This window comes from Ochotona curzoniae, unplaced genomic scaffold (assembly GCF_017591425.1).
Source record: "Ochotona curzoniae isolate NIBS_2020 unplaced genomic scaffold, NIBS_Ocur_1.0 scaffold_4701, whole genome shotgun sequence".
Classification (NCBI taxonomy): domain Eukaryota; kingdom Metazoa; phylum Chordata; class Mammalia; order Lagomorpha; family Ochotonidae; genus Ochotona; species Ochotona curzoniae.
The window spans coordinates 69,073,077-69,098,822 of NW_024467122.1; the positions used below are offsets into that span (position 1 = coordinate 69,073,077).

Here is a 25,746-nt window from a genome sequence, read left to right on the forward strand (position 1 = left end):
AATGCCTGCAATGGCTGGAATTGAGCCGATCCAAAGCCAGGGGCCAGGAACTGGGAGCTTTTTCTGGGTCTCCCATGAAAATACAGGTTCTCACAGCATTGGGCCATCCTCCACTGCTTTGCCTTGCCATAGGCAGGGAGCTGGGAGGGAAGTGGAGCAGCAGGGACATGGATTGGCCCCCAATGGCATGACAGTGTTTGCAGGTAGAGGATCAGGCAGTTTAGCCATTATGCTGGTCCTAAAAATGTTACAAACTAACAGTTTGCCCCTTGAGGTACCATTTTTAAATTAAGCAACAGCTTTCTATAGCTGAAGAGATTTTGGGGAAGGTGAGAGAGGGATGGTAGGAGAAAGAAGGGCAGGGGTGGGGAGAATGAGTAGGGAACCTGTTAGTAGCCTCTGGTGAGGGAATTTAACAGAGTGGCAGCTGGAAGCCAGATGATCTTATCAGAACATGTAGATGGTTTCAGACCCAATGATGCAGCTTAGAAATGGACTTGACCTTAGCCAGAAGGCTAAGAGGTGATAGAAATGGAGCTCTAACATTAACAGTCTTTTTCAAGCATACTTTCATTTTTGGCAACACATAACTAACTTTATGCCATTTTGATTGTTTCCTCAAATAGCTTTTTTGTGGCAAGTTTCAAGGCCCAACCATATTTTTAATGTGATCTCACCTTGGCAGGCACCGACGCTCAGAGGAAAGTCCCAAGGGCCTAGCTGGGCCTCAGGAAACTGAGGTTCTAGCCCCAAATTTGTCCTGGGCCTGCAGAAACCCACATCCCATTCAAGCAAGGAATCTGTGGCTGAGGCTCCAAGGAATGGACAGTCTGTGTTTTTGCCAGGCCTCAGCCTCAGGGTCAGCCATGTCTGTGATCACTGCTCCAAGTCTTTGCCCAGAGTCGGGGGCAAGGACAGGCTCAATCCTGAGGGGCGCTTCTAAAGGCAAGGTGGCTGGTAATGGAAGACAACCTGGTCCTAACCTCCCCATCCCTGGAAATGGAGAATCTTAGATTGTCAGAGCAGAGGGGAGTCCAGACAGGCAGTTTCCCGAGGGAGACACGCTGGCCATGAGCTTATGACATTGTACAGAGTCCCCAGGGAACTTCCTCCTTAACAAGGATTCCCAAGGGTGCCGCCAAACTGTGCTTTCAACAGCAGAGCAGCCACACACTGGAGCTGGTATGGACAGTAGCCAGGTCTGGAAAATTCTTGACATTTTACAATTATTATTTTTTTAAATTTTATTATCCTATTTTATGCAGTTGAAAGATTTTCCATCTTCCCACTCACTCTGTAAATACCCATGACAGTTGGGACTAGGCAAGGCTGAAGCCAGGGACCAGGAACTCAATCCAGGTCTCCCACGTAGGTGGTAGGGGCCTACCACTGTCCCCTAGAGTGCACAGTAATAGGAAATTGGAAGCCAAAACTTGAATTCAAGTTCACTGATATGGGATGTGGGCATGTGCTTTCTGTTTGCTTGTTTTATTTACTTTCATTTGAAAGGTAGAGCAGAGAGGAAGAGAGATTTTCCATCTATTGATTTACTCCTCAAATGCCTGCCACAGCTAGTGCTGGGTCAGAGCCAGGAACCCCATCTAGGTCCCCCACATGGGAAGCAGGGACCCGAGCACTTGAGCCATCACCTGCTTGCTGCCTCCCAGGGTGCACTTTACAGGAAACTGGATTGGAGATACAGGCAGCATCCTAAGTAGCAGCTTAGCCCTGGAGCCACAGTGCTCATCCCAGGTAGTGGTCATCTTAACGTCTCCCCTGAAGAGAACCTGTGACCTCATCAAGTCTCCCCATATTTTTTCTGGAAGGACTGAAGCCCACAGAGGCCTGGAGCTAGACATCAACAGAATCCAAACCAGGCGCCAGGCCTCCACAGTGAACGTGAGCTTTCCACAGCAGGACTCGGGAGAGCATCTTGTCATTTATTTGTTTTCATTTCCTGAAGATCAAGGTTACTGCCTCACACAGCTGAAGGGGACAGATGCAGGTGCTTTTGACAAGGCTTGTGGAGAAGATGGTGGTTCACAGCTGGGCCCCGCTCTCTCAGTTGGTTTTGTGTTGTCAGTTGCTTTGTTAGTCCAGCTTGACTTGGATAACTCAGTTGGGTTAGCCTCATTACAGGGGCCTCAGCAGTTCCAGGCAAGCAGGTTGGCGCAGTCACGGGGCACAAGCCACCAGCTCCTCTAGAGCTTGCTCCCGATGGTTGCCGTGGACCAGCAGCACCTCCTTTATGCGGTCATGCTGGAAGCCCATGTCGCTGAACTGCTCCCAAAGGCGCAGGAACTCCCCCGCCTGGAGAACAGGAAGCAGCAAGGGCACTAGGGGCTCTGCCCAGGCCCACCATGCCTCCTCCACCCCAGGCCAGGTGAACTTGGTCCTGGGCACTGGTACCTCTGGGGGGGTCTCCCCTTTCCTCCCTCTACTGGTTCCCCTCCCATCATCACTGCTCCTCCATATCCTCCTCCATTTCACTCCTCCTCTGCCCCCCATCCCATCCCACACCTGCTCCTCCTCTCCAGGCCCGCTCCTCCCTGGAGCCCAGGGTCCCTGCTGACCTGGCTCTCTGAGAACTGGAACATCTCCATGGCCTCCTCCACCAGGCCCTCCTCGTAGCCCTGGCGCAGCAGCCGGTCACAGGCGCTGAGGTAGCTGAGAAACTAGGACAGAAGTGAGCAGACAGGGCAAGGTGATGGTAAGAGGGGTGCCAGGGGCAACAGACAATGTGGGTGTGGCAGGTACCCAAGGGCCTTACTGAGGCCTGAGCTCAGGGACAAGTGGCCGGAACAACCTCTGATTAAATTGGTGTGGCACTGAGGGCCAACCAGGAGGAACAGAGACCTCCTCTGAAGACCTGAGGGCAGGTGGACAGTAGGTCCAGTTATCCCAGGCAGAGACTGGAGGCCTGGAGTAGGGCTGTGAGTCCCCATCAAAGTGTATGCAAAACCCAGGCAGGGAGCTGACCAGGCTATGCACCCCAGTGTCTCTCCAGCTTGCCCCAGACAACCCTACATATATGGCAGTATCTGTTAGTTCCTTGCACGCTGGTGAGGGCCCACGTTGTCATGGGAAAGTACACCCCTACCCCAGTCTTTTTTGAGCCCCTATTGTGCTGGGGGCCACACAGGAAGCTCCCATGGGTAAGAGCCCCTATTCAAGTCACTTCCTGCTTGTGATCACTTTCCCCAGGGGCTGATAAGCCTCCCTCTGCACCTCCCAGTTCCAGAACTCAGCCCTGAGCCAGCCTTTCCCTGTTCCTAGGAAGCTGTTCTGGGCCTTGGGCTTCTGGGAGCCCCATGCTTCCCCTGGTACAGTACACACATGGCTTGGGAATCACCTCCCTTCATCCTTCTCATCTCTTAATCACGAACTTCCCACTCCAAGAGGCAGGGGCTGCATCAGCCTCACCGTGTCCGAAGCACAGTGGTGGGCTGCAGGAACTCAATGAAGGCATGCCTGTGTTTATGGAAGAATTAAGCATGACCTGGCTTTGCTGGGGAGATAAACAGATCCAGGGTCATAGTGCCAGGGAAATCACAGCAGGATTTAAGCCTCTAGTCTGGGAGAACGAGGAGTCTGTGTGGATGGGGCTGAGTAGGAAGCACCTGCCCATTTGGGTTATCAGTCTTCCAAATAATTTAGCTCCTACACCGCAGCTTCCAACACAAGCAGTTTCAGTGCAGAAACAGGCTCAGTTTGGAGCTGTTCCGAGGAAACTGGGGAGGGGCCCATGTGAGGCCAGGGATCTGCTTGGAGATCTTCCTGGCACCCCCCAGCTTTGCTCTGAATATATCTTGAAAACCACTCAACTGTGCCCTCCTCTCCCAGGTGAGGACAGTGAAGTGTAGGCAGGGAAGGTGACTCAGCATCCCAGGATTAGTGCTTTGCCTCCCCAAGGGTGCCAGGGGGCACCGTGAGCTGGCTCTACAGCACACAGGAGGAGGGCAAGGGCAGCAAGCAGATATTGTCCTAACCTTGTGGCTCGACACCTACTTGTCCACAGTGGTTCATCCCCAACTCCCCTGCAATGGCTCACGATCTCAAGGATGCTCATTACCACTGTCCTCAAGAGCTTCAAAGAGCAACTGGTACCTGGGCCTCAACTGGAAGCTCTGACATCACAGTCCTGGGATGTGGCCTTGGCAATAGGACTTCTTTTCATGGCTCCCTAGGGCGCTCTGATGTGTAGTCAAATTGAGAATCACTGGGTCAAGGGATGGTTGGTTCTGATCCATGCCAGCTCAGGCTGTATGCTGGAACCTTCCGCAGACCAGTTATGATAACGGGTGGGGGAGGGCCCTTCTAAACAGGGCCTGGGAATCTGCATTTGTAAAGAGTTAGCTGCCCTGTCATCTTTTGGGTCTGTGGGACTGCAGGAACAACCAGGCATGCTCCGAGCCACAGGGCAGTTGAAGACATGATGGCCCCTTTAGGCTGGGGCCTCCAGAAATGACTGTTTCCAAAAACACAGAGCCTGGCTGAGGAGCCCTTCCATGTGCCACGCAGCAGAAACCAAGCCTTGTGGTAGGAATGAAGGATGCACAAGGCTTGCGGCGCCTCCTTTCTTCTCTCTGACTGTCTCTCACCAGTTGTCCTCCTCCACCCTACCCCAGCCCTGGGTCATCTGTCTTACCTCAGACGAGGACTGGCTGCAGCATGCATCTCTGTGGGGGCGGGTGGGGGTTTATGCCATCTGAACTCATAGGCATTGCTTGTTTTAGGGCAGAACTTCACAAAACAGTGGGAGGACACTTAGTGTGGCAGGATGACAGAAGCCATGCTAAGCCCTTCCCCAACCCCAGGGCCTGGCCTCTAACTTCCTGCTGGGGAAAAAGGTCACCAGCTCATCAGGGGCCAGGCAGCTGGTCAGTGGATGTCTCAGGATGCAACGTTCCCAATGTAATGGGTTCTCCTACAGCCCACCCACCAGGAGTCAGGAGCTCAGTACTGGCCTTGGGTCAACTCCAGATAGCCCACAGCAATGGCCTGAGGCCTCAGTCAGGCTCAGGGCCTGGAGGGACTGAGGCAGGATGGCAATGCCAGTGGCTCTGGCCCTGCGCAGCTCTCCTGGCCAGATTCTTAGCCAAGGCCCTGGCTTTTCAGTGGCAGTTGCAGGCTGGGAGAGGCTTTCAACGTATGCTTCAACTGCAAGTGAACCTGGGATGCTCAGAGCAGCAGTGCTGCCACCAACTGGCGACTGTCCCCATGGGCCTCCCTGGGCTTGGAGGCCTCAGCTGAATGGAAATCAGAAAAGCTCACCAGAAATATTCGGGACTGAGGAGCTGGTGCAGGCAAAATGTGTAGTAACCGTTAGCAGCTCGCCCTTCTTTGGGGGAGGCACCACATGGGAAGGCTTCCTCCAGCACAGGGAAGGGGCTGGCATATTCAGAGGAAAGTAGAAGCAGCAGAAGAGGCACAGGGAAGGGGGGAGACCCTCCAGGCTAGAACATGACAGCAAGTTTGAGTTCCAGCTCTGGTCCAAGGATTATTCACTGGACTTTCTCTGCAACCCAGCACTCAACCACTATCAGAAATTGCAGCTTTGCCATTACAGTGTCCGCTAGATTGGAGGTGGGCGGTGGTAGTCCCTCTGTGCTTCCTTTGGCCAAATGGGTCACCTGACCAGCAGTCAACCCAGGGATCAAAGTTCCTTTTCTGTCTTTATCTCCCTCTAGCCTGCCTCATACTCTTTCTCCTCCACCAAGACAGGTCACTTAAGAGCCTTCCCAATCCTTCCTTCCAGTCTCCACTCCTGAGTCCAACCTGTCCCTCCAGCTGGGAGTACCACTTAGGTCTTCTCTGTGACGTCCAGCTCAGCACTCGGCACCTTCTCGTGCCTGCTGGCTATTTACTGCATTGGACAACACAAAGCTCCTCTTGCATCACGGAAAGTCATATTGTATAGCCATTTACTGCTCCAAAATGCAGCTCCCTGAACCAACTGGGGACAGTGACCAATCCAGGAGCAGAGGATGGCGGCTCCTCAAACGGGCATGGCAGGGTAGGGGTGGGGTTGGGTAGGAGTGGAGAGGTCCCTGATAACATCTGACACAGGAGGTAAGAGGCAGCAGGGTCTGAAACTTGCTCAAAAGTCCCCCCCGCCACCGCCCCGCCAAAAATCACACCACCATTCTGTGGTTCTGTGGTTCTCTAAAGAGAAGGAAGCAAAGCTTTTCCAAGTTCAAGTCTACCTGGTTACAGCTCCTCAGCTTTGGAGCTGACTCACCTGGCTCAGGCTCTGCCTCCCAGTCTTCTGCAGAGCCACGATGGCCCGTCCCAGGGGGTATCCCAGGGCGACCACTGGCCCAATGAGGTCTTGCTCCTCCTGGCTCAGGGCGGACAGCAGATCAGCCGTAGAATCGGGTTGTGACCTGTGGTGGTGGAGAGGCTGTGGTGCCCCCCCAAGAGGTGGCAGACAGGTGTATGGGCTGAGAGACTGAAATACAGGTAGGCTAGACGTGTCAGTTTCTGTAATGGGAGGTGACAGCTGGCTAGGACAGTCACTGCACACAGTGTCATTACCTTGCTAGAGTGTCGGCGTTGGGAGAGTGGAGGGCTTAGAGAACTGCAGACCCTAGCTGCCCACGGAGTTTCCTCCAAGAAGCCAACGCACAGGGGTGTTATGAGGTGTGAGATGGTGTGAGAACACAAATCAGCAAAAGACCTGACTTACAGGAACTCAGTTAATGCTAAAGTTCCACCTGTTGCTTAGAATCACGATAACTGCAATGCAACCTCTTGTCTGAGCCAAAATCCAGATGGTAATAACCTTGAAAGCAACACATGTTTGGGACCTGAACCCCTCCGTTCAAAGCTCTCCTTAGTGAGGGCAGTATAGAGATGGGGTGTTTCTTGGCCAGCTTCTTGTGATTGGCTGGGCTGCTGCTCGGCAGGGCAGGCAGCAGGTGGGTACCATGGTCCTGCAAGACCCCAAACAGACCCTGGACCAGGAGTCTGGCAGGAGGGCATTTCAGCTGGTTTGGCTGCCATCACCCCTACCCATAGTTCATGAGGAAGTACTGGTCCCAAGAAACTACTCTACCTCTCCTCCCAAGGACAGCCTGCCTGGGATGCATCCTGGTCCCTGCGACTGAGGGTGGGTGTATGGGTGAGGAGATGGGGAGAGCTATGACTCCCTGCCCATTGTCATCTTCTGGGAGGGTGATGAGTGCCCGCCATCACTGCACCCCAGGGTCTCCCCTCACTTTCCTGGTGGAAAATACCCACGTTGCAGGAGTTGAGTCTACCCTGGTGTCCTCAGCTCCTCTCTGCCTTGGCCTCCTGCCCCACCTGCCCCACTGCACTATTGGAACAGATCAGAAAGAGCAAGCCTGGCATCGGCATCTGGTCTCCAAGGTGAGCATGGCCCACCTGCCTCACAGGCCCTCAGCTCCCCCTCTGTGTCTGCTCTAAGCCACCACGTGCAGGGTCACTGGGCCTGCTCCAGGGGCATGAAGACCAGTAGCTTAGTGACTTGCCTAAGGTCACGCATCAGAGAGCAGGTCTCAGGCTGGGCTTTCAGGTCGACTCTCTCAGCTTTACTCTGCAGCCTGTGTGGGGCTGCCAGTCCCGACCCAGCCCACCTGCTCTGAGTGCAGATCTGTGTGTGCAATCTGAAACTTTCTTGACCCAGAGGGGACCTTTCAGAGGCAAGGGATACAAAGCAGTGGATAAAACCTCAGGTGCAAGGCCTCTGGAGGGATAAGGTGGGAGGCCTGAAGTCGACTTTATCCAACCTTACTGTACACTCACTCCTGCTGGGTGTTCTCTCTGGGTCATCACCACCATCCTGAAGCCTGTGCAGCTTGTAGCATCCTGGCCCTACTCTTTCAACACCTGACCCTCCCCATATGGTGCTAGGGCCTGGTCCCATTACCCTTCGACCAATCCTTCTTGTCTGCTGGGCTTGGCTTTCTCTCTCTCCACCGGGGTGGGGCAGGGGGAGCAGATGCAGCGAGGGTACTACAGGGAGTCACTGCAGGGATAAAACCCTCTGCAAAGCCAGCCTCATGGAGAGCCCCAGATTTTTCACTTGGACATTTGCTGAGCATCCCCTATGGGTCAAATCGAATGCGAGGCTCTCTGGAAACAGAAACACCACCTGGTTCCTGCCTGGGGAACTCACCATCGTATAGGAGAGGGACAAGGGGTGGGTCTTGGCCATTAGTGGACTTAGTGCCCCCGCAGAGGCAAAGCAAACACAGCGGGAAAAGGGGTGCGGGAGGAAGGGCTGAGAGGGCTGAGGGCCTGGGAGGGCTTGGGGCAGGGGACATCCTAGGGTCCAGGCAAAGGGAGTAGGTAGGAGCAGACAAGACAGAGCTGGCAGCCCCAGCGGGTCAGAGTTCTTACCGCGGCTGTGGGCTTGTGGCTGCGCAGCGGAGGCACAGCGCCGGCCGTGGAGGGTCGGGGTGGCAAGGGGCTCGAGCAGCAGAGGCTCAGAGCACGGTGGCCACGGGGACGGGGCAGTGATGTGCTGGGCCGGGCTGCTAGCCTGCCCTCCGAGAGCCGCCTGCAGATACCTGCTGCCGGCTCCAAGCACATGCTGCACAGCACGCCCACCGAATCCTGGTGAGGGTCGTGTGGACCTGGATCCTCCTCACTGCCGGAGGAGAGCTCTTCTTCATTCTCTTCCTTCACCTCTTCCTCCTCCTCCACTTCCGGCCACTCCTGGCTTTGGCCGGCAGCAGGTGCAGGCTCCAGCAGGTATTCCGGGCTCAACAGCAAGAGCCAGGCCGGAGGTGCCGATGCTGTCCCTGGGTCCTCATGCTGGGGCGGGCAGGGTCCTGGGATGATGGCTTCCACCCAAAAGAGGACCTTCCTTTCCAGGCTGAAGTTATGCTTTTCAGAGAGAAGGCAACATGAGGTCTGTTTCCAACTCCTGGTTTCAGGGACACCAGACAACCCCCCTGCCCTCTACACTGATCATAGCACACCTTCACCCTGGGAGGTAACCTATACCGGGGTCCAGAGATATCCATAACAGTTGGATACCAAAACTCTGCCATGAAAGACAACGGGACTTCAGGATGTCCAAGCCCCTTGGCTCCCCAATCCCGCCCCCCCGCCCCCCGCAATGTGTCCTTGAACAATGAGTGTTCAAAAACTTCCTCAGACTGTCTATTCCCAACCAGGAGGCTTTTGCCTGAGTGCCACTCCTTTGCCACTACCCCGAGATCTGTGTCTGCGCCCACCCCCCCCCCCGCAAACGTACCTCCTCCTGCTGGGGGATCCCTCTCCCAGCCCCCACCACCTCTGAGCGGTCCCCAGAAATGTAGTCATGGCTAATCTCAGCTGAACTCTACTTAGTGGGTTCTGGTGTAACTCCTAGTCCCAGATAATGAATAAGGATCATTGCATTTCATGGGGACAGATGGTGGCACAGTGGGTGGCTGGGCTGGTTTGTCCCTGTCCTCTGCTTTCTCCCAAAGACAGAACCAGGGAGCAGGAGTTTAGTCCGGCACCATGTACCTGGTCCCTTTTCCAGTTCTCCACTCTGGCTTCAGCATCCGTGACTTTGGAAACTAGTGGTGATAGCTCAGATAATCAGGTTCCTGCCACCCTCATGGCAGACCTGAATTGCATTCCTGGCTCCAGCCCTGGTTTACTCCAGGAGCGAACCAGCCAATGGAAGCTCCCTGTGTCTCAGTCTCCCTGCCTCTTCCATTTTAGAAACTCAACTGGAACCCATGTAAAAAATCCAATGTAATAATTTATAAATGAACTACAACTGAATATCCTCATCACCTACCTTTAAAATTAACAAGGGGGTATGCACTTGGCTTTATGGCTGAGATGACTACATTCCACATCAGAATGCCTGGGTTCAATATGTGTATCTGGCTTCCGATTCCAGCTTTGCTCATGCAGACCCTGGGGGTTGTGGTGATAGCCCAGGAAACTGAGTCCTGCTATGCTGGGAGACCTGGCTTCAGCATAGCCCAGGCCTGGCCACTGTGGGCATTTGGATATTGAATCAGAAGATGGGAGAATATTTCCTATCTATCCATCCTTTTTTTGTCCGTCTCTCAATTAATTTTTTAAGAAGACTTTTTAAATTATTTATTTATTTATTTATTATTGCAAAGTCAGATATATATAGAGAGGAGAGACAGAGACAAAGATCTTCCGTCCGATGATTCACTCTCCAAGTGACCACAACGGCTGGAGCTGTACCAATCAGAAGACAGGAGCCAGGAGTCAGGAGCTCTTCGGGGTCTCCCACACAGGTGCAGGACCCAAGGCTTTGGGCCGTTCTCTACTGCTTTTCCAGGCCACAAGCGGGGAGCTGGATGGGAAGTGGGGCTGCCAGGATTAGAACCAGTGCCAACATGGGATCCAATTCATACAAGGAAAAGACTTCAGCTGCTAGGCCACCATGTGGGGCCCTCTCAATTAAATTAAAAATTCCAAAAGTATCAAAGCTTCAAATATATGCTATGAACCTATCAAAGTACTAAAAAAACAGGAGAGAATTCCTTTTCACAATCTCGGGCAGACAAAGCCTTTTTTTTGCCTTAGATCAAAATCCTGAAGCCAGGACAGACATGTGCCTTGGCAGCTAAGACACTGCTCGGAGTCGTCACATCCTGACTGACTGGCCTCAAGTCCTGGCTCTGCTCTGGATTCCAGCTGCCTGGTCATGGGACCCTGGGAGAGAGTGGGTGATGGGTCAAGGACTCGGGTCTCTGTCACCCATGGGAGGGATCTGGATGGAGCTCCAGGTCCCTGATTTCAGCTTACCCCAGCCCAACTCATATGGAAATGAACAAGTGAATGGATGATCCTTTTCCCTTTCTCATGAAACTTTTAAAAAGTCCAAAAGATAATTCTACCACACAAACACAGAAATTTTGCAAGGCCAATATGCCCTGTAAACAAAGTTAAAAGACCAATGAGAAACTTAGTGATGGTGGGGTGGGGGGCAGCTCTCATATCACAGACAGAGAATGCCTAGAAATGGATGAGGAAAGGCCACAAACCTAACAGAAAAATGGGCAAAAGTAATCCACAAACAAGAAAACACAAATGGCTGTTAAGCATATGAACAGCTGTTGGCCCTCACTGCTCGTAAGAGAAAGACAAATTACAACTCTGCCAATATGTCACCTGCCTGATCCTGGACAATTCCAGTTGGGCAGGGGAGACTGGGAGGAAAAGACTTGCCAAACTATGGGGCCCAGCGTCATGGCCTAGCGGCAGAAGTCCTTGCCTTGAACACGCCAGGATCACATATGGGCGCCGGTTCTGGTCCTAGCAGCCCTGTCCCGCATCCAGCTCCCTGCTTGTGGCCTGGGAAAGCAGTCAAGGACAACACAAAGCCTTGGGACCCTGTACCTGTGTGGGAGACCCAGAAGAGGATCTGGGCTTCTGGCTTTGGATGGGCGTAACACCGGCCATTTCAGTCAATCATCGGACAGAAGATCTTTCTGTCTTTCCTCCTCTCTATCTCACTTTGCAATAAAAATAACTAAATCTTAAAAAAAAAAAAAAAGACTTGCCAAAAATGTGGGCTGGAGTGTAGGTCAATAGCTCAGGGGAGAGCAATCTGGCTTTACATCAAACACTCTTGGACATGTGCTTGTAATTCCCTCCAGCGTTATTTGCAATGGTGAGAGAACCACCCGAACTGTTCATTCAGGGGGGCCTGGCTCAACAGTGTGACACAGCCATGTGGTGTGCAATAAAGACACTGTTGAAGGAGTTTCCCACAAACTGATACAGAAAGATCTTAAATATATAATTAAGTGAAGAAAAAAAAAAGCCCAAGAGGAATTGTCAAGGAGGAAATTGTATTTTCTTGCATATAAACCTAAAGACTCTCAGGAAGAATACATTTAAAAACGAGTAACAGGGACTGATATTATGGAATACAGGGTTAAAGCACCACTTGCTATGTCCATATCCGATACTGAAACACTAGCTCCAGTCCCAGCTGCTTTACTTCAGATTCAGCTTCCTGCTAATGTTCCAAGAAAGTGGCAGATAATGGCCATCTGCGTACTTGGGTCCCTGCTGCCTATATGGAAGGTGGTATTCTGGTCTCCTTGCTTTCAGCCCAGCCATGTCTGTTACAGAGTGAATCACTCTCTCTCACCCTTTCTAGATTACTCTGTTTTCAAATAAGTAAATGTATCTTTCTTTTTAAAAATGAATAATAGAAGTTATCAATGAGGGGGCAGAGAGGGAATAGGGCAGACAAAAAGGTGTCAGAGGCAGGCCTGACACAATAGCCTAGTGGCTGAAGTCCTCGCTTTGCAAACACGGGATTTCATATGGGCACTGGTTTGTGTTCCAGCTGTTCCACTTCCCATCCAGCTCCCTGCTTGTGGCCTGGGAAAGAAGTTGAAGACAGCCCAAAGCCTTGGGACCCTGCACCCAAGTGGGAGACCCGGAAGAAGCTCCTGGCTCTTGGTTCCAGATCAGTTCAGCTCTGGCTGTTTCTCCTCTCTGTAGATCTGCCTTTCCAACAAAAATAAATAAATCTTTAAAAAAAAATGTTAAGGGTAGGTGGACTGATTGTGAGTCTATTTTTATGAATTAAGTTTGATTATAACACGACTAAGGTCACGTCTAATGGTTATATTGTCTTCGGATCTTTCTTTTTTTTTTAAGATTTATTTATTTTTATTGCAAAGTCAGATATACAGAGAAGAGGAGAGACAGAGAAGATCTTCTGTCCGATGATTCCTTCTGATGATTTTTCCATATCATTGTATCATATAGCTATGTATTATACATAAAATATATCTCCACTCATTTTAAAACCACATGAATGTATTTTCTCTTAAAAGACAGGAAAACAGGCCTGGCATGGTGGCCTAGAACGTGCCAGGATGCCATGTGGGCACAGGTTCTAATCCCGGCAACCCCAGTTCCCATCCAGCTTCCTGCTTGTGGCCTGGAAAAGCAGTCAAGGATGACCCAAAGCCTTGGGACCCTGCACCTGTGTGGGAGACCCGGAAGAGGATCTGGGCTCCTGGCTTCAGATTGGCGCAGCTCTGGCTGTTGTGATCACTTGGGGAATGAATCATCAGACTGATATTCTTCTCTGTCTCTCCTCCTCTCTATATATCTGACTTTGCAATAAAAACAAAATATATCTTTTTTTAAAAATTAAAAAGGGCAAGAAATTAAAGCAAAACTAAATCAAAATTGCCTTGTTGAGGCGCTCACTGTGGAAGAGAGGTCTCCATGGAAGGCAGCAGGGTGGAGGGATTGGATGTGATTTGCGGTCTGGCAGACTTTGTCAGAAACATTGCTGTGTCCCTTGGAAGCTGTGTGGCTTGGCACTCACATGAGTGGAAAATTTATTTTCCTGTGCCATGGTACAGGAATACTCATCTGCTAAAATGTCCTCCAAAAGAATTAAAGAGGGGTGGGCATTTGAAGCAGTTGCTAAGATGCCATTTGGGATGCCTGCACCACACATCAGAGGACCTGGGTTTAAGTTCTGGCTTCTCTTGCAATTAGAAGGAAGTATGTGATGGTTAAATACTTGGGCCCCTGCCATGCATGTGGGAGACCAAGATGGAGAGCCTGGCTCCTGGCATCAGTCTGGTCTAGCCCTGGCTGATGTGGCTATTTGGGGAGTAGACCACAGGGCTGATTTTGAAGCATAAAGGATTAATGCTGGCATCCCATATGAGTGCTGGTTCCTATAATGTGTCTGGGAAAGCAGCGGAGGATGGTCCAAGTTCTTGGGATCCTGCAGCCACATAAGAAACTCAGATGAAGTTCTCAGCTACTGGCTTCAGCCCTGTCCCCACTGTAGCCAGGGATCTGTAGCAGCAGATCTGTTCCCTCAAACCACTCAAGATCCTGCCTGACCCTTGCAAATGCCTCCTTTTCTGATTGTGTGCTCTGCGCCTCACTTCCCCAGCCCACCCCTTGCCACACACACTTCCATTTCTGCCTTTAAAGCTTCCAGTCCTATTCTTAGCTCTGACATGACCTGGCCAGACTGAGGACCTGAATTTCTGGCTTATCATTGACACTAAAATGGGATATAATCCTTTCCCTTCTCTGGATTCCACATTCCTTGCATACAAAAGGAGTGAGAGTAGAGCCAGATGCCCATACTTCTCCATGAAGTGCCCTCAGGTGGTGGAGCAGGAACACAAAAAGGCCTAGAACACACAAGGCCAGCCTCATAATTCTTGGCAATCTTAGCTTTAATTTTTTTTTTTTTTAATTCACAGAATTTTGCAACCTATCCCTGACATAGCTGTGTTCCATTTAAAAATGCAACAGGGGCCTGGCGGCATGGCCTAGTGGCTAAAGTCCTCGCCTTGAACGCACCAGGATTCCATATGGGTACTGGTTCTAATCCCAGCAGCTCCACTCCCCATCCAGCTCCCTGCTTGTGGCCTGGGAAAGCAGTTGAGAATGGCCCAAAGCCTTGGGACCCTGCAACTGTATGGGACACCCGGAAAAGGTTCCTGGTTCCCAGCTTCGGATCGGCATAGCACTGGCCGTTGTGCTCACTTGGGGAGTGAATCATCGGATGGAAGATCTTTCTGTCTCTCCTCCTCTCTGTATATCTGACTTTGCAATAAAAATAAATACATCTTTAAAAAAAATGCAATAGTTTGGCCTGCTCGGATCTTGAAGTAAACTTAACTCTCCAGGAAGTTGACACTTGAGGCTACATGGAATATCAGCACTCACACCTGTCAGCAGAGCGAGCCATGGGACATAATGGAGTTACTCCGAGGTCACCTGTGGTCATATGTGCTGTTCGCATCCCTGCCTCTTGGTGTGTCCTACATAACTGCCCCTTCACAGAGGACTCTGAAAACTGCATCTTAGCCTGACCAAGTGATTCCAATGATGGAATGTCAGCTGCAGTAGGCTGACAGGGAAGAGAGGAACTGGAGCATTCTGACAGTAACTCTCATACACATCACACAGGCAGCCTCCAGTTACCCCAAAATTTAAAGCAAGACTTGCTCAAGTAATCTTCAATGCCCAGCCACCAGCATGCCTTTTCCTCTGCTGGATTATTCTCAAACTCCTTGGATTATACAATAGCCAAGCTGCCCTTTACTTATTTTTAAGAGTTATTTATTTTTATTGGAAAAGTGGATATACAGAGAGGAGGTGAGACAGACAGGAAGATCTTCTGTCTTATGGTTCACTCCGCGCAAGTGGCCTCAATGGCTGGAGATGAGTCAATCCAAAGCCGGGAGCCTGAAGACTTCCTGGTCTCCCACTTGGGTGCAGGGTCCCAAGGCTTTGAGCTGTCCTTGACTGCTTTCCCAGGCCACAAGCAGGGAGCTGGATGGGAAGCAGGGCCGCTGGGATTAGAACTGACATCCATATGGGATCCCGGTGCATGCAAGACAAGGACTTTAACCACTACACTATCGTGCCTGGCCCCCTTTACTTATTTTTAACTATTTGTCTATTCATTTGCTAGGCAGAGAGAGGCTAAGTACTGTCTTACTTCCCAAATGCTCCCAACAGCTGGGACTGAGTGGAAACTATAGCCAGGTGCTAAGAACTCAGTCTGGCTTTCTCATAGGGGTGGGAATATTTATGCTCTCACTACTGCCTCCCAGGATCTGAATTAGCCTGGAATTAGGAGCAGGAGCCAAAGAGCAAATCCATCCACTCCTAACCACTAGGCTAAAGGCCTTCCCCCAAACTGCCCCTTACAAACCAGGAAGAAGACTCCTTTGGACTGAGCCCCAGACCCAGAGATGAGTAGAGAGACAGGCAGAGACACACACTTACCATAGAACCCAGCAGGAGCTCCCTGCAGTCTGGGACACTGAGCTCTGGCCCAGGGACAGGCTCTGTGTCTGTCACAAAGCCACTGGGGACCTTGAAGGGGACACCATCGAGGGCATTCATCCTGTCTGAGAAGAGTGGAGATGGCTTAGCAGGGCTGGGGCACGCCTCCTGGTGACAGGCAGAGACTTCCAAGTCCTGAGGACCAGGCACAGGCCTCAGACGGCTTCACCACTTCCCTCTGTGGTTGCTTGACTGAGCCCCACACAACTGGAAAGGAAGAGGCGAGGTGATGAGTTCTGCAACAGGAGGAGGTAAATGGAAGCAAGAGCATACACATGGGCAGGGCTGACTATTTCATATTCCAAACCATATTAGTTTTTCTTCAAAAGAATGATCCACAATACTTAACTCCAAAACATTTCATTCAGAGTTGTAACCCGAATGTTTAAGGGAGAAATTACATCAGTTACACAAACTCTTCCCTAGAAGAAGCATGAAATACCTGTAACTTGTTTTGATTCGAGCATAACCTTGATACCAAACAATAAGAAAACTAGAAGCCAATCTCTCATGAACCATAGATGCAAAACTTTATACAATACCACCAAGTTGAGTTTATTCCATTAGTGATAGATTGGCTTCACGTTTCAAAATCACTAAATGAGAATAAATGTGAAAAATTCTGTATCTCCATAGATGTGGAAAAATTCTTGATAAAATTAACATCTATTGCAACAAACCTTTGACAACAAGAGAATAACCTCAACCCAACAATGAATATCTCCCAAACATCTGTAGCAAATATCCCACCTAACGGCAAATATTTAAATATACCCCCAAGAGTGGCAATGTGACAAGAATAGCCCCAGCATTTCTTTGAGTCAACATCTGGAGGTACTAGCTTGTGCAAAAAGACAAGGAAATAATACAAGTATAAGGATTTCAACAGGCAGCTTAATGCACTGTGCCACAATAAGAAAGGAAGGAAGGAAGCAAGCAAATAAGCAAGCAAGCAAGGAAGGATGAAAGAAGGAAGGAAAGAGGGAAGGAAATAAATGGAAAAATAACCATTGCTTGTAGGTAATATAATTATGTGAGGAAAATACTGAATAATCTTTGAATAAAAGTCTTATGATTAGTAAGCAAATTTACCAGAGGCATTGGATAAAAGGTCAATGTGCAGAAATCAGCTATCTCTTTACACTTTATTTATGTCACATCTTCTGGGAAAAACTGGTATGATAATCTAAAATGAAATGAAATGAAAAGGGCCAATAACAGTCATGAGAACCTTAAATTAGTAAAAAGGTAGATTTATGCCATCAGGATTTTGGACAAACTTCCTTCAAAATAACAGTAATTCCAAACAGTATGGTAGTGACATGAGATCAATAGAACAGAAAGTCCAGAAACAGATTTATACCCATGTGGATCCTTGATTTATGACAAAATTGACCTCAAAAAGCCTCTGAATCAACTAAATATTTTAAATAAATATTGATATCACAACATTTATACACAAAAAATCAATTCCAAGTAGACTGTAGATCTAAATGTGAAAAGTAAAATACAAAAGCTTGAAAATAAGAGACTATATTCATGGTCTTGGAATGGACAAACCTTGCTTAAACAAATTGCCCAAAAAAGTCTACTGATAGTGGAAAATATTGATGAATTTGAATGGTTAAGAACTTCAATTCATCACAATACACAATTAAGGAAGCAAAAGTAAAAAGTCACACCGGGAGAGGTATTTGCCACACATCCATCTGATAAAGGATTCATATCTGACAGAACTTTCACAAGCAGTAATAAATGAGAAATTTCCATGGAAGCTACACAAAAGGGCATATCCAAATAGCCAATAAACATCCAACTTGTCTAACTTTGCTAACCACCATAAGAATGCTAAATGAATCAGTGGGATTTTGTGTATCACATACACAAAGCTATGAATGATTAAAATCAAACAGCCTGATGTCATCAAGTGTTGAGAATACAGAATCCCTATGTCCTGTTGGTAAGAAAGCCTATTAACATTGACTAACAGTATTTACTATAGCTCGAATTGAAGAACTATAAACTCATTCACATATCACTGCTTGCCTTTGGCTAAGATCAAGCGTAGTATCTGTCCTCATGTAGCATTTACAGCAGCCAAGGATTTGAATTTTTGATGCATTTAAACCTTGTTAAATATGGAGTGACACAGAATTTAAACTCATGACTGCCTACAATATAAATCTAGACTCCTGACCAGAGTCCAGCATTTTTGCAAAACAAGCAGAGCTTACCAAGGGAGTGTGCATCAGGAAGACCTCTGGCTCCACACAAGCTGTCAGTTCTGCCAGGATGATGCAGAAGCCTTGCTTCTTAGGGTCACTGTGTTGTCAACCTCCCGCCGTGTGTCCCTGAGCCCCCATTTGTGAGCACGTCATGTAGAGAGGGAGGGTGAGTCATCTCAGTGCAGAGCAGTCAAATGAAGGCAAGTAGGCAAATCCCTTAATTCCCTCCTCTCCTCCCCCACCTGTCCACTCCCATCAGCATCTTCCCCGTGGGACTCAGCAGGCTTCTCCACCCTGCGCCTGCAGCCTGTCTCTCAGCACGTCAGGATGTGGCTCTGACGCAGCTCCCAGGATACAGCCTCTGGCAGCAGCTGGTCAACAAATTGCCCCTTCAGTGAAATCTTACAAAGCACTTTTGAAGCCTAAGACTTAGTTATAGGACTGAGGTGTGTTAACCAAGTTTTGATAGCCTCAGGCTCATTACTTACATTGTCAGCCATTGTTCGAATTTTGAGCTATTTGGGAAGGTCACAGTTCCACTTAGATTCGAGTGTGAACTGCTTGCTATCCCACCTTCAACCCAGCACCTACCTCCTGAAGGTGCTATATACTCAGCCTGACACTTGCTTCTTGGGAAATTTCAGTTTGAGGATTCTGCCAATCACTTTAAGTCTTTAAGATGTATTTGAAACTGTATTAAACACTAAGTCACAGAGAATTTAAGCTCGCAATAGCCTATTTTGCACACACACAATTTTGTGACTCAATTGGTAAGTGTTTCAGGGTAAGATGTGATCTGCTTAAAATAGCTCTTAAATTCGGGGTTCCCTTGCTATGTACAAAATGAGAGGTACAGATCAGTAATAATGTTCCCCAGAGGAAAGAGAATGGTCTGCTCCTTCTGGTGTTTTGAAAACAGATGGGGCCTCACTGAGAACTTGGAGGCTGGGAGAACAGCCTGTGAGTGGGGAAAGGGTTTGCTGGAGAGCAAGATTCCAGGGAACAGCTGGATCAAGTCAGAGGTAGGGAATCCAGCATTGTGGCACAGTGGCCTAAGCTGCTGTCTGTGACATCAGTATTCCATACGGCACTGGTTCAAGTCCTGGGCATCCTACTTCTGATCCTGCTCCCCACTAATGTGCCTGGGAAATCAGCAGGCACTCTGGATGCCCCAGGTACTCCTGTGGAAGACCCAGATGAAGCCCTTGGCTTCTGGCTTTGACCTGGCCCAGACCTGATCCTTATGGCAATTCAGGGGAGCGAACCAGTGGATGAAAGCTCTCTGTCTCTCTCGTTCCCTGAATAACTGCCTTTCAAATAAATGAATAAACCTTAAACAAATGAGCAGAGGTAGGAGGAACAAGTGTTGGATGCACAAGCTGCCTGACTAAAGCTTTCACTATAAGATGTAATGGACAGTAAGATGTAAAAGTTGGGAGGCTTTTGAACTTCAGGCTGAGTGCTGACTCCATGCAGGTGGTGGTGAGAAAAAAAAAAAATCCCCAGAGGAGCCAGGAGGGGAGACTGCAGGAAGGCCAGACTGGGTAGGCTTTAGCAAAAGACAGGACTGTAGTCCAGCACCTCTCAATACCAGTCCGTGGCCCTGTGGTCACTGGCTGTACCTGCCTGCTCATAGGGTCGAGTGGGTAGAGGTTGCAGAAATCGGTCTGGGTGGGGCCCACACAAGGACAGCATTGTTTTGACAGCTCTCTACTGTCTCTTCTAAATGACTTCATCCTTACCCATAGCTCTAATCACCATTCAAAGAATCACGAATTCAATTTTCCAGGTCTCAGATGAGACCAAATTCATACACACAGCTGCCTGCAAGATTTCTCAAACACACTTCAAATGCAACAAAGTGAATTCCTGGTTCTCTCTGTCCTAGACCCACCTCTTCCCCGGTTCCTCCTCTCAGTGCTCAAACAGCAATATCCAGTCAAGGGCGCGAGGACTCAGTCCTGAAGCTGTCTTCCTCCTTTCTACCACTAACCTACCCACGCATCAGGTCAAGTCTCTGAGATCCAGCCAGTGGGAATCCATCTCACAATATCTTGCACTTGCACATATGGCCTCTCATGCTTTATTACTGTAACTCTGCTCCATAACATACAGAGGCCAAAGTTATCATTTCAAAACACATACCAAAGTCAGTCTTGTGTTGAAACTCTTCAGTGTTCCCAGCTGCTTTCAGAAGTGGAACGGAAGCCTCTCTAAAGCCTTGTCAAGTCTAGCCTCTGATCCATCTCCTTGCACCTTACTTTAGCCATGATCGTTTTCAACGTAGCACTTGCTATTCAGAAAGCCATCGTCCTTATTTCCTCTCCACAATTAATTAAAAGTTTCATATTATTATTATTTTTTCAGAGTTCAACAGAAATGCCATTTCTTCAAAAAAGTTTTTTCTTGACTAGGGACTGGCATTGTCGCATAGCCAGTAACGCCGTTGCCTGTGACAACAGGCATCCTGTATAGGTGCTGGTTTGAGTCCCAGCTGCTCTACTTCTGATTCAGTTCCTTGCTAATGGTCTGGCGGTGCAGTGGAAGGTGATCCAAATACTTGGACTCCTGCCACTCATGGGAGAGACTTAGATGAAGCTAATAGCTTCTGGCCTCAGCCTGGCCCAGCTCCAATTGTTACAGTCATCTATGGAGTGAATTAGAGGATGAAAGATCTTTCTGTTTCTATCACTCTATAATTCTTTCAAACCCATACATACATATTTTAAAAAGTTTTCTTTGGGGCCCAGTGCAGTGGCCTAGTGGCTAAAGTCCTTGCCTTGAATGGGCCGGGATGCCATATGGGTGCTGGTTCTAATCTCTGCAGCTCTACTTCCCATCCAGCTCCCTGCTTGTGGCCTGGGAAAGCAGTCAAGGATGGCCCAAAGCCTTGGGACCCTGCACCCACGTGGGAGACCTGGAGGAAGTTCCTAGTTCCTGGCTTCGGATCAGAGCAACACTGGCCATTACAGTCACTTGGCGAGTGAATCATTGGACAGAAGATCTTTCTGTCTCTCCTCTTCTCTGTATATCTGATTTTGCAATAAAAAAATAAATAAATCTTTTTAAAAAAGTTTTCTTTGATCCCCAACTTTGGTTAGGTTTACCTAGTACAGTAGCTTTTAAGATTGTTTTTGATGGTGTCCCATAGTATATTTTGTGACCTAGCACAAACATATAAATGGAATAATTTTCACCATGACTACATGATACAAATATCACCTTTTATTTCCCCCTACTGTACTATAGAAGTCTGTCTGGGGGAGAAAAAAAAAAGCTGATAGATCTATGCATAGAGAATACTTAGTATTCTGCTTAGCCTCAATAAACATTTAATAAATATTTGGACAACAAAAACTATACATCATTGTTATACTTTGTTATAACAATTTTAACTAATTACTTTATTTGTATACATTTCTCTACTTGAGACTCAAAAACAAAGAAGGCAGGAATCTTATTTGTTTCTTTTACAAATTTCTAACAGGGCACCTAAAACATGGCATTTAAAAAAATCATCTAGGGCCCGGCGCAGTGGCGCAAGTGGTTAAAGGTCCTTGCCTTGCACGCCCGGGATCCCATATGGGCGCCGGTTCTAATCCCGGCAGCCCCGCTTCCCTTCCAGCTCCCTGCCTGTGGCCTGGGAAAGCAGTCGAGGACAGCCCAAAGCTTTGGGAACCTGCACCCGCGTGGGAGACCCGGAAGAGGCTCCTGGCTTCGGATCGGCATAGTATCGGCCCGTTGCGGCTCACTTGGGGAGTGAATCATCGGATGGAAGATCTTCCTCTCTGTCTCTCCTCTCTGTATATCCACCTTTCCAATGAAAAAAAAAAAAATCATCTAAGAACACAGTTCAAATCCTGGTGCTCCGAATTTAGCAAGCAGGAGCAAGCTGAGAAAAATGCTGCTCTGCAAAGTAACTCATTCAAACACCGCTTGCCTCAAAAATTTGAGATCTTTGCTTCAGAATTTAGCACTACTGGCAAATAGAATCTGTATTAGAAACATTCTTCTCGAGTGGGCAGATGTCACAGGGTAGGACTTGCTGTGTGGAGTCACACAATAGTAAACACTGTATGGGAATAATCAGATTTTCTCTAAGTATTGAAACATTTAGCTGGAAATGCCTCAGTCTGGGTTCACGAACATGAATTGTTCTGCGTGTATTTCATAGCTTTCATTCAGGACTTACTGAAATGGAACAAGACTCACTTTGTACTTACCCTGTAATCCCCAGCTTTCCTAGGGGGGCCGGACACACACAAGTGAACTGCTAGAACAGATGGTAGAATCCCTGCTAAGCTTCTTGCTACGAAAGTCACATGCACCTAGGAACATGAATGGCTTTAGAGGGATGAAATTGGTTGGGTTGTGGCCACAAATCCTTTGACAAGATAAACTCAAGTCACTTGGAATGACTATACACAGAACTAACATATAACCAATCTTTTTCTCACCCTCTCCCAATCTTTCCAGTACTTATCTAATTCTTGAAAAAAATACATATTAAATTTTTTTTAAAGGGGGCAGGCAACATTTAGCTTATTAAACTGCAGGTTGGGATGCCCGTATCCCATAGCAGAGCACCTGGGCTTGAGGCCTGTAGCGCCTCCTGATTCCAGCTTCCTGCAAATATGCTCTCTAGGAAACATCAGGTAATGGCTCAAGCACTTGTGTCTCTGCCACCCCATGTGAAAGGTTATCAACTGGGTCTGGTGTGACAGCCTAGTGGCTAATGTCCTCACCTTGCAAGCGCCAGGATTTCATATGGGCACTGGGTCGTGTTCCAGCTGCTCCACTTCCCATCCAGCTCCCTGCTCATGGCTTGGGAAAGCAATAGAGAATGGCCCAAAGCCTTGGGATCCTGTATCCATGTGGGAGGCCCAGAAGCTCCTGGTTCCTGGCTTCGGCTGTTGCAGCCACTCAGGGACTGAACCAGAGGATGGAGAATCTTTCTCTGTCTCTCCTTTTCTGTGTAAATCTGACTTTGCAATAAAAATATTTAGGGCCCGGCGCGGTGGCGCAATGGTTAAGGTCCTCGCCTTGAACGCCCGGGATCCCATATCGGCGCCGGTTCTATCCCGGCAGCCCCGCTTCCCTTCCAGCTCCCTGCCTGTGGCCCGGGATGTCGCGCCCACCGACCACCGACCCGCAGTGATGAGCAGACACGATTGAAGCCTTCCGCAGCAGTCTTTATTGTGCACACCAAGATTGAGAAAGAGGAAGCCCCGACCCACCTTTTGCTCTCACTATTATAGAAGGCAGCTCCGCCCTACCGGCTGTTCATAGGCCAGCCTTCTGATGATGTATTGATCATGCCTCTGGAGAGACTTACGGATAGGGCAAGGGCTTAGTCCACGCGCCGATCACGGGCCTGCCCATGTGCTGTATTACTGCGCCTGCGCAGGCGTCTGCGCAATTCAGCCAGGGGTGCGTGACTAACGTCACTACTGCTGACGTGCTCTCTCCCGCCAGGCGCCATCTTAAGGCCTCGCTGGACTTGAGCCAAAGGCAGGTCAAGTACAGGTCAAGTACAAGGCTCACAGCGGCTCACCACATCTCCCCCTTTCTTCTTTATAAGAGACGCCTGTCTTAGGTTGTGACAGGACAACTCCGAAGCCCGTCCGGAAGGATCATTGTTGCGCACCAATGACCTCCTGTCTTAGGCCGGATGATTGTCTGTCCCCTTACCCGTCATTGGCTGTCAATTATAAAGGCAAAAGCATTGGTTTAACCAGCCGGCCGCCCTACTGTGTGCAATGGGAGAGACCCCGACAGTGTGCAAGGGCCGGCCTCGAAGGAGACATAGTACACCCACTTAACTCGGTGCAATGCCACAAGGGCTCGAGGTGCTAAAGCTGAGTGCTAGTCTTCCTTCGAAAGCATGGTCAACCATGCCATAGGAGACGCGCCCTCTTGTAAGGCTAATAGCGCCTGGTGGATGATGACTCGATCTCGCGCAGCCCTCTTTCTCATACGCCAAAGGCAAAAAAGGGCTAGAGCTAATCCTCCACACAACAGTGAGAGCAAAACCCCCACTCCCGCCCATTCCTTCACAGGGGCTGCGATGGTCTTGATCCAGTCTGTCATGGAGTGTGCTATTGAAGGATCGACTCTGGTGGAATTAATCTGCACGATCGCGATCCTTAGATCTTGTTGAAGCTCGTCGAACTCTTTGGTCCAATTTCCTAAAAGATAACTAGACAGTTGTCTGGACAAATTAGCAGCATGTGAGCCATTAACAAAAGGAACCGATGTCACACATAGGCCAGGAAGACGCCATTGACAGCCTAATTGTGCTACTTCCCACAGGGTGTCGACCTGGTCTTGAACCAGATCGACTCTCTGATTCAAGACCATCAGGCCCCCTTTTAGGTGGCTATTAATGTGGGCCTGATTTTGTAAGGCTTGGGCTGTAGCAGCAGAAATGTTATTTAAGGCAGTGGCTGTCTGTACAGTGGTGGAAAGGGCCACGGCCGCCGTAGCGGAGGCTGCAAGAGCTACGGTAATAGCGGCTATCAGAGCAGCCGTTATCCCAAAATCCCTCTTCTGACGATATAGGGTCAGAGCAGTGGGGGTGTCCACGGGCCAGGGAAGCCATCTCGGGATGTGCATCACAACAGCTCCATCCCAGCCATCAGTGGCATTCCAGTATTGTGCCAATTTGCATCATTTCTCAGAACAATTCAAAGACGACACTGGTTGGCCCGTAGATTTAAACAGCAGAAACAAAAACGGAGGAATCACACAAACTGGAGTGGAAACAAAACTCTCTGTCCTAAATTCTTTGGTAACATTTAACGAGGTCTCAAAAGGTTCCGTAAAATTCCAGGTAACATTGGCAAGCATTATCTTGCCTCCTCTCAACATTGAAAATGGTTGCAAATCTGTACAAGATCCATTAATTCCACAAAGAAGCCACTGATGCCAGGGATTCACAAAAATAGATTGTACTGGATTTTGATATGTATAATTAAGGCCACTATAGGAGTTATTGCGCCAGGTACCCATAGCAGGAGAAAAAGTATATTGGCCTCGTCTGGCCCACATAACCATGGGGGACTGACAGGAGGTCCATGGTTTCAAAAGTTTTGATGAATAGGGCGTGGAACAACGGGGCATCCATTTTGGCTGTGATGGAATCGTCAGATTTCTATTAAGATGGCGGAGTGGCATAGCCCCGAAAATTATGGTGGCATTGGCAAAAGGAGCGGCCTCAGTAGATGGCGACTGTGTGGACAACAAAGTTTGCCTAAGCCATTGATCTAGCTTCTGTGTCCAGGTTAATTCTGGCTGATCTATTCATGTAGTTGCCTGTGGAGAAAAGTAATACAAGAATAATCCTCGCTGGCAGAGCCACTCTAAAACTGAAAACACAGGGAGCCACTCAGATCCAAATTATAGCTTGTAACATTGGCCTCTTCTAAATCTATAGGCAAATATGGCAAATCAAGGGTCTCATTTGTGGTAAAAAAGCGAGGAAACACAGCCGCTGTATGGGTGACCGGCAGGGGCCGTGGAAAGGCAGTTAGAATGCCCCAACGATGCTCAGTCATGGCTAAGCTGGATAGAAGCAGCACCCCAACTGGCACTAACAGGGTATTACCCCGAAAGGGATTCACGATTCTCATCCTTGGCAGCGTCCTCTTCGTCCTCTTGCGAAGGCGCTGCTTCAATCGGGCCTGGACAGCTGCGGGTCAATCGTGACGGA

The 25,746-nt window shown here is 49.0% G+C and overlaps 1 protein-coding gene across 1 annotated transcript; it reads right to left on the reverse strand.

Moving 5' to 3' along the window:
* Positions 1-1,878: 1,878 nt before the first annotated feature.
* On the reverse strand, positions 1,879-22,331 carry UBAP1L (ubiquitin associated protein 1 like). Its single transcript, XM_040969696.1, has 6 exons — positions 22,259-22,331; positions 15,751-16,017; positions 8,365-8,853; positions 6,242-6,451; positions 2,574-2,675; positions 1,879-2,310 (listed from the first exon to the last, which is right to left on the reverse strand). The coding sequence occupies exons 2-6, from the start codon at positions 15,868-15,870 to the stop codon at positions 2,176-2,178; spliced, it is 1,056 nt and encodes a 351-aa protein (XP_040825630.1). The 5' UTR covers positions 15,871-16,017; positions 22,259-22,331; the 3' UTR covers positions 1,879-2,175.
* Positions 22,332-25,746: the final 3,415 nt, after the last annotated feature.

Bases quoted from the DNA above. Each gene is read 5' to 3' on its own strand.
- UBAP1L (XM_040969696.1), bottom strand. From the start codon at position 15,870: ATGAATGCCCTCGATGGTGTCCCCTTCAAGGTCCCCAGTGGCTTTGTG. The intron at 8,854-15,750 runs GTAAGTGTGTGT...CTCTCTGAAAAG, and splicing joins AGCTCCTGCTGGGTTCTATG to CATAACTTCAGCCTGGAAAG. The intron at 2,676-6,241 runs GTGAGTCAGCTC...CTTCTGTCCTAG, and splicing joins GGAGGCAGAGCCTGAGCCAG to TTTCTCAGCTACCTCAGCGC.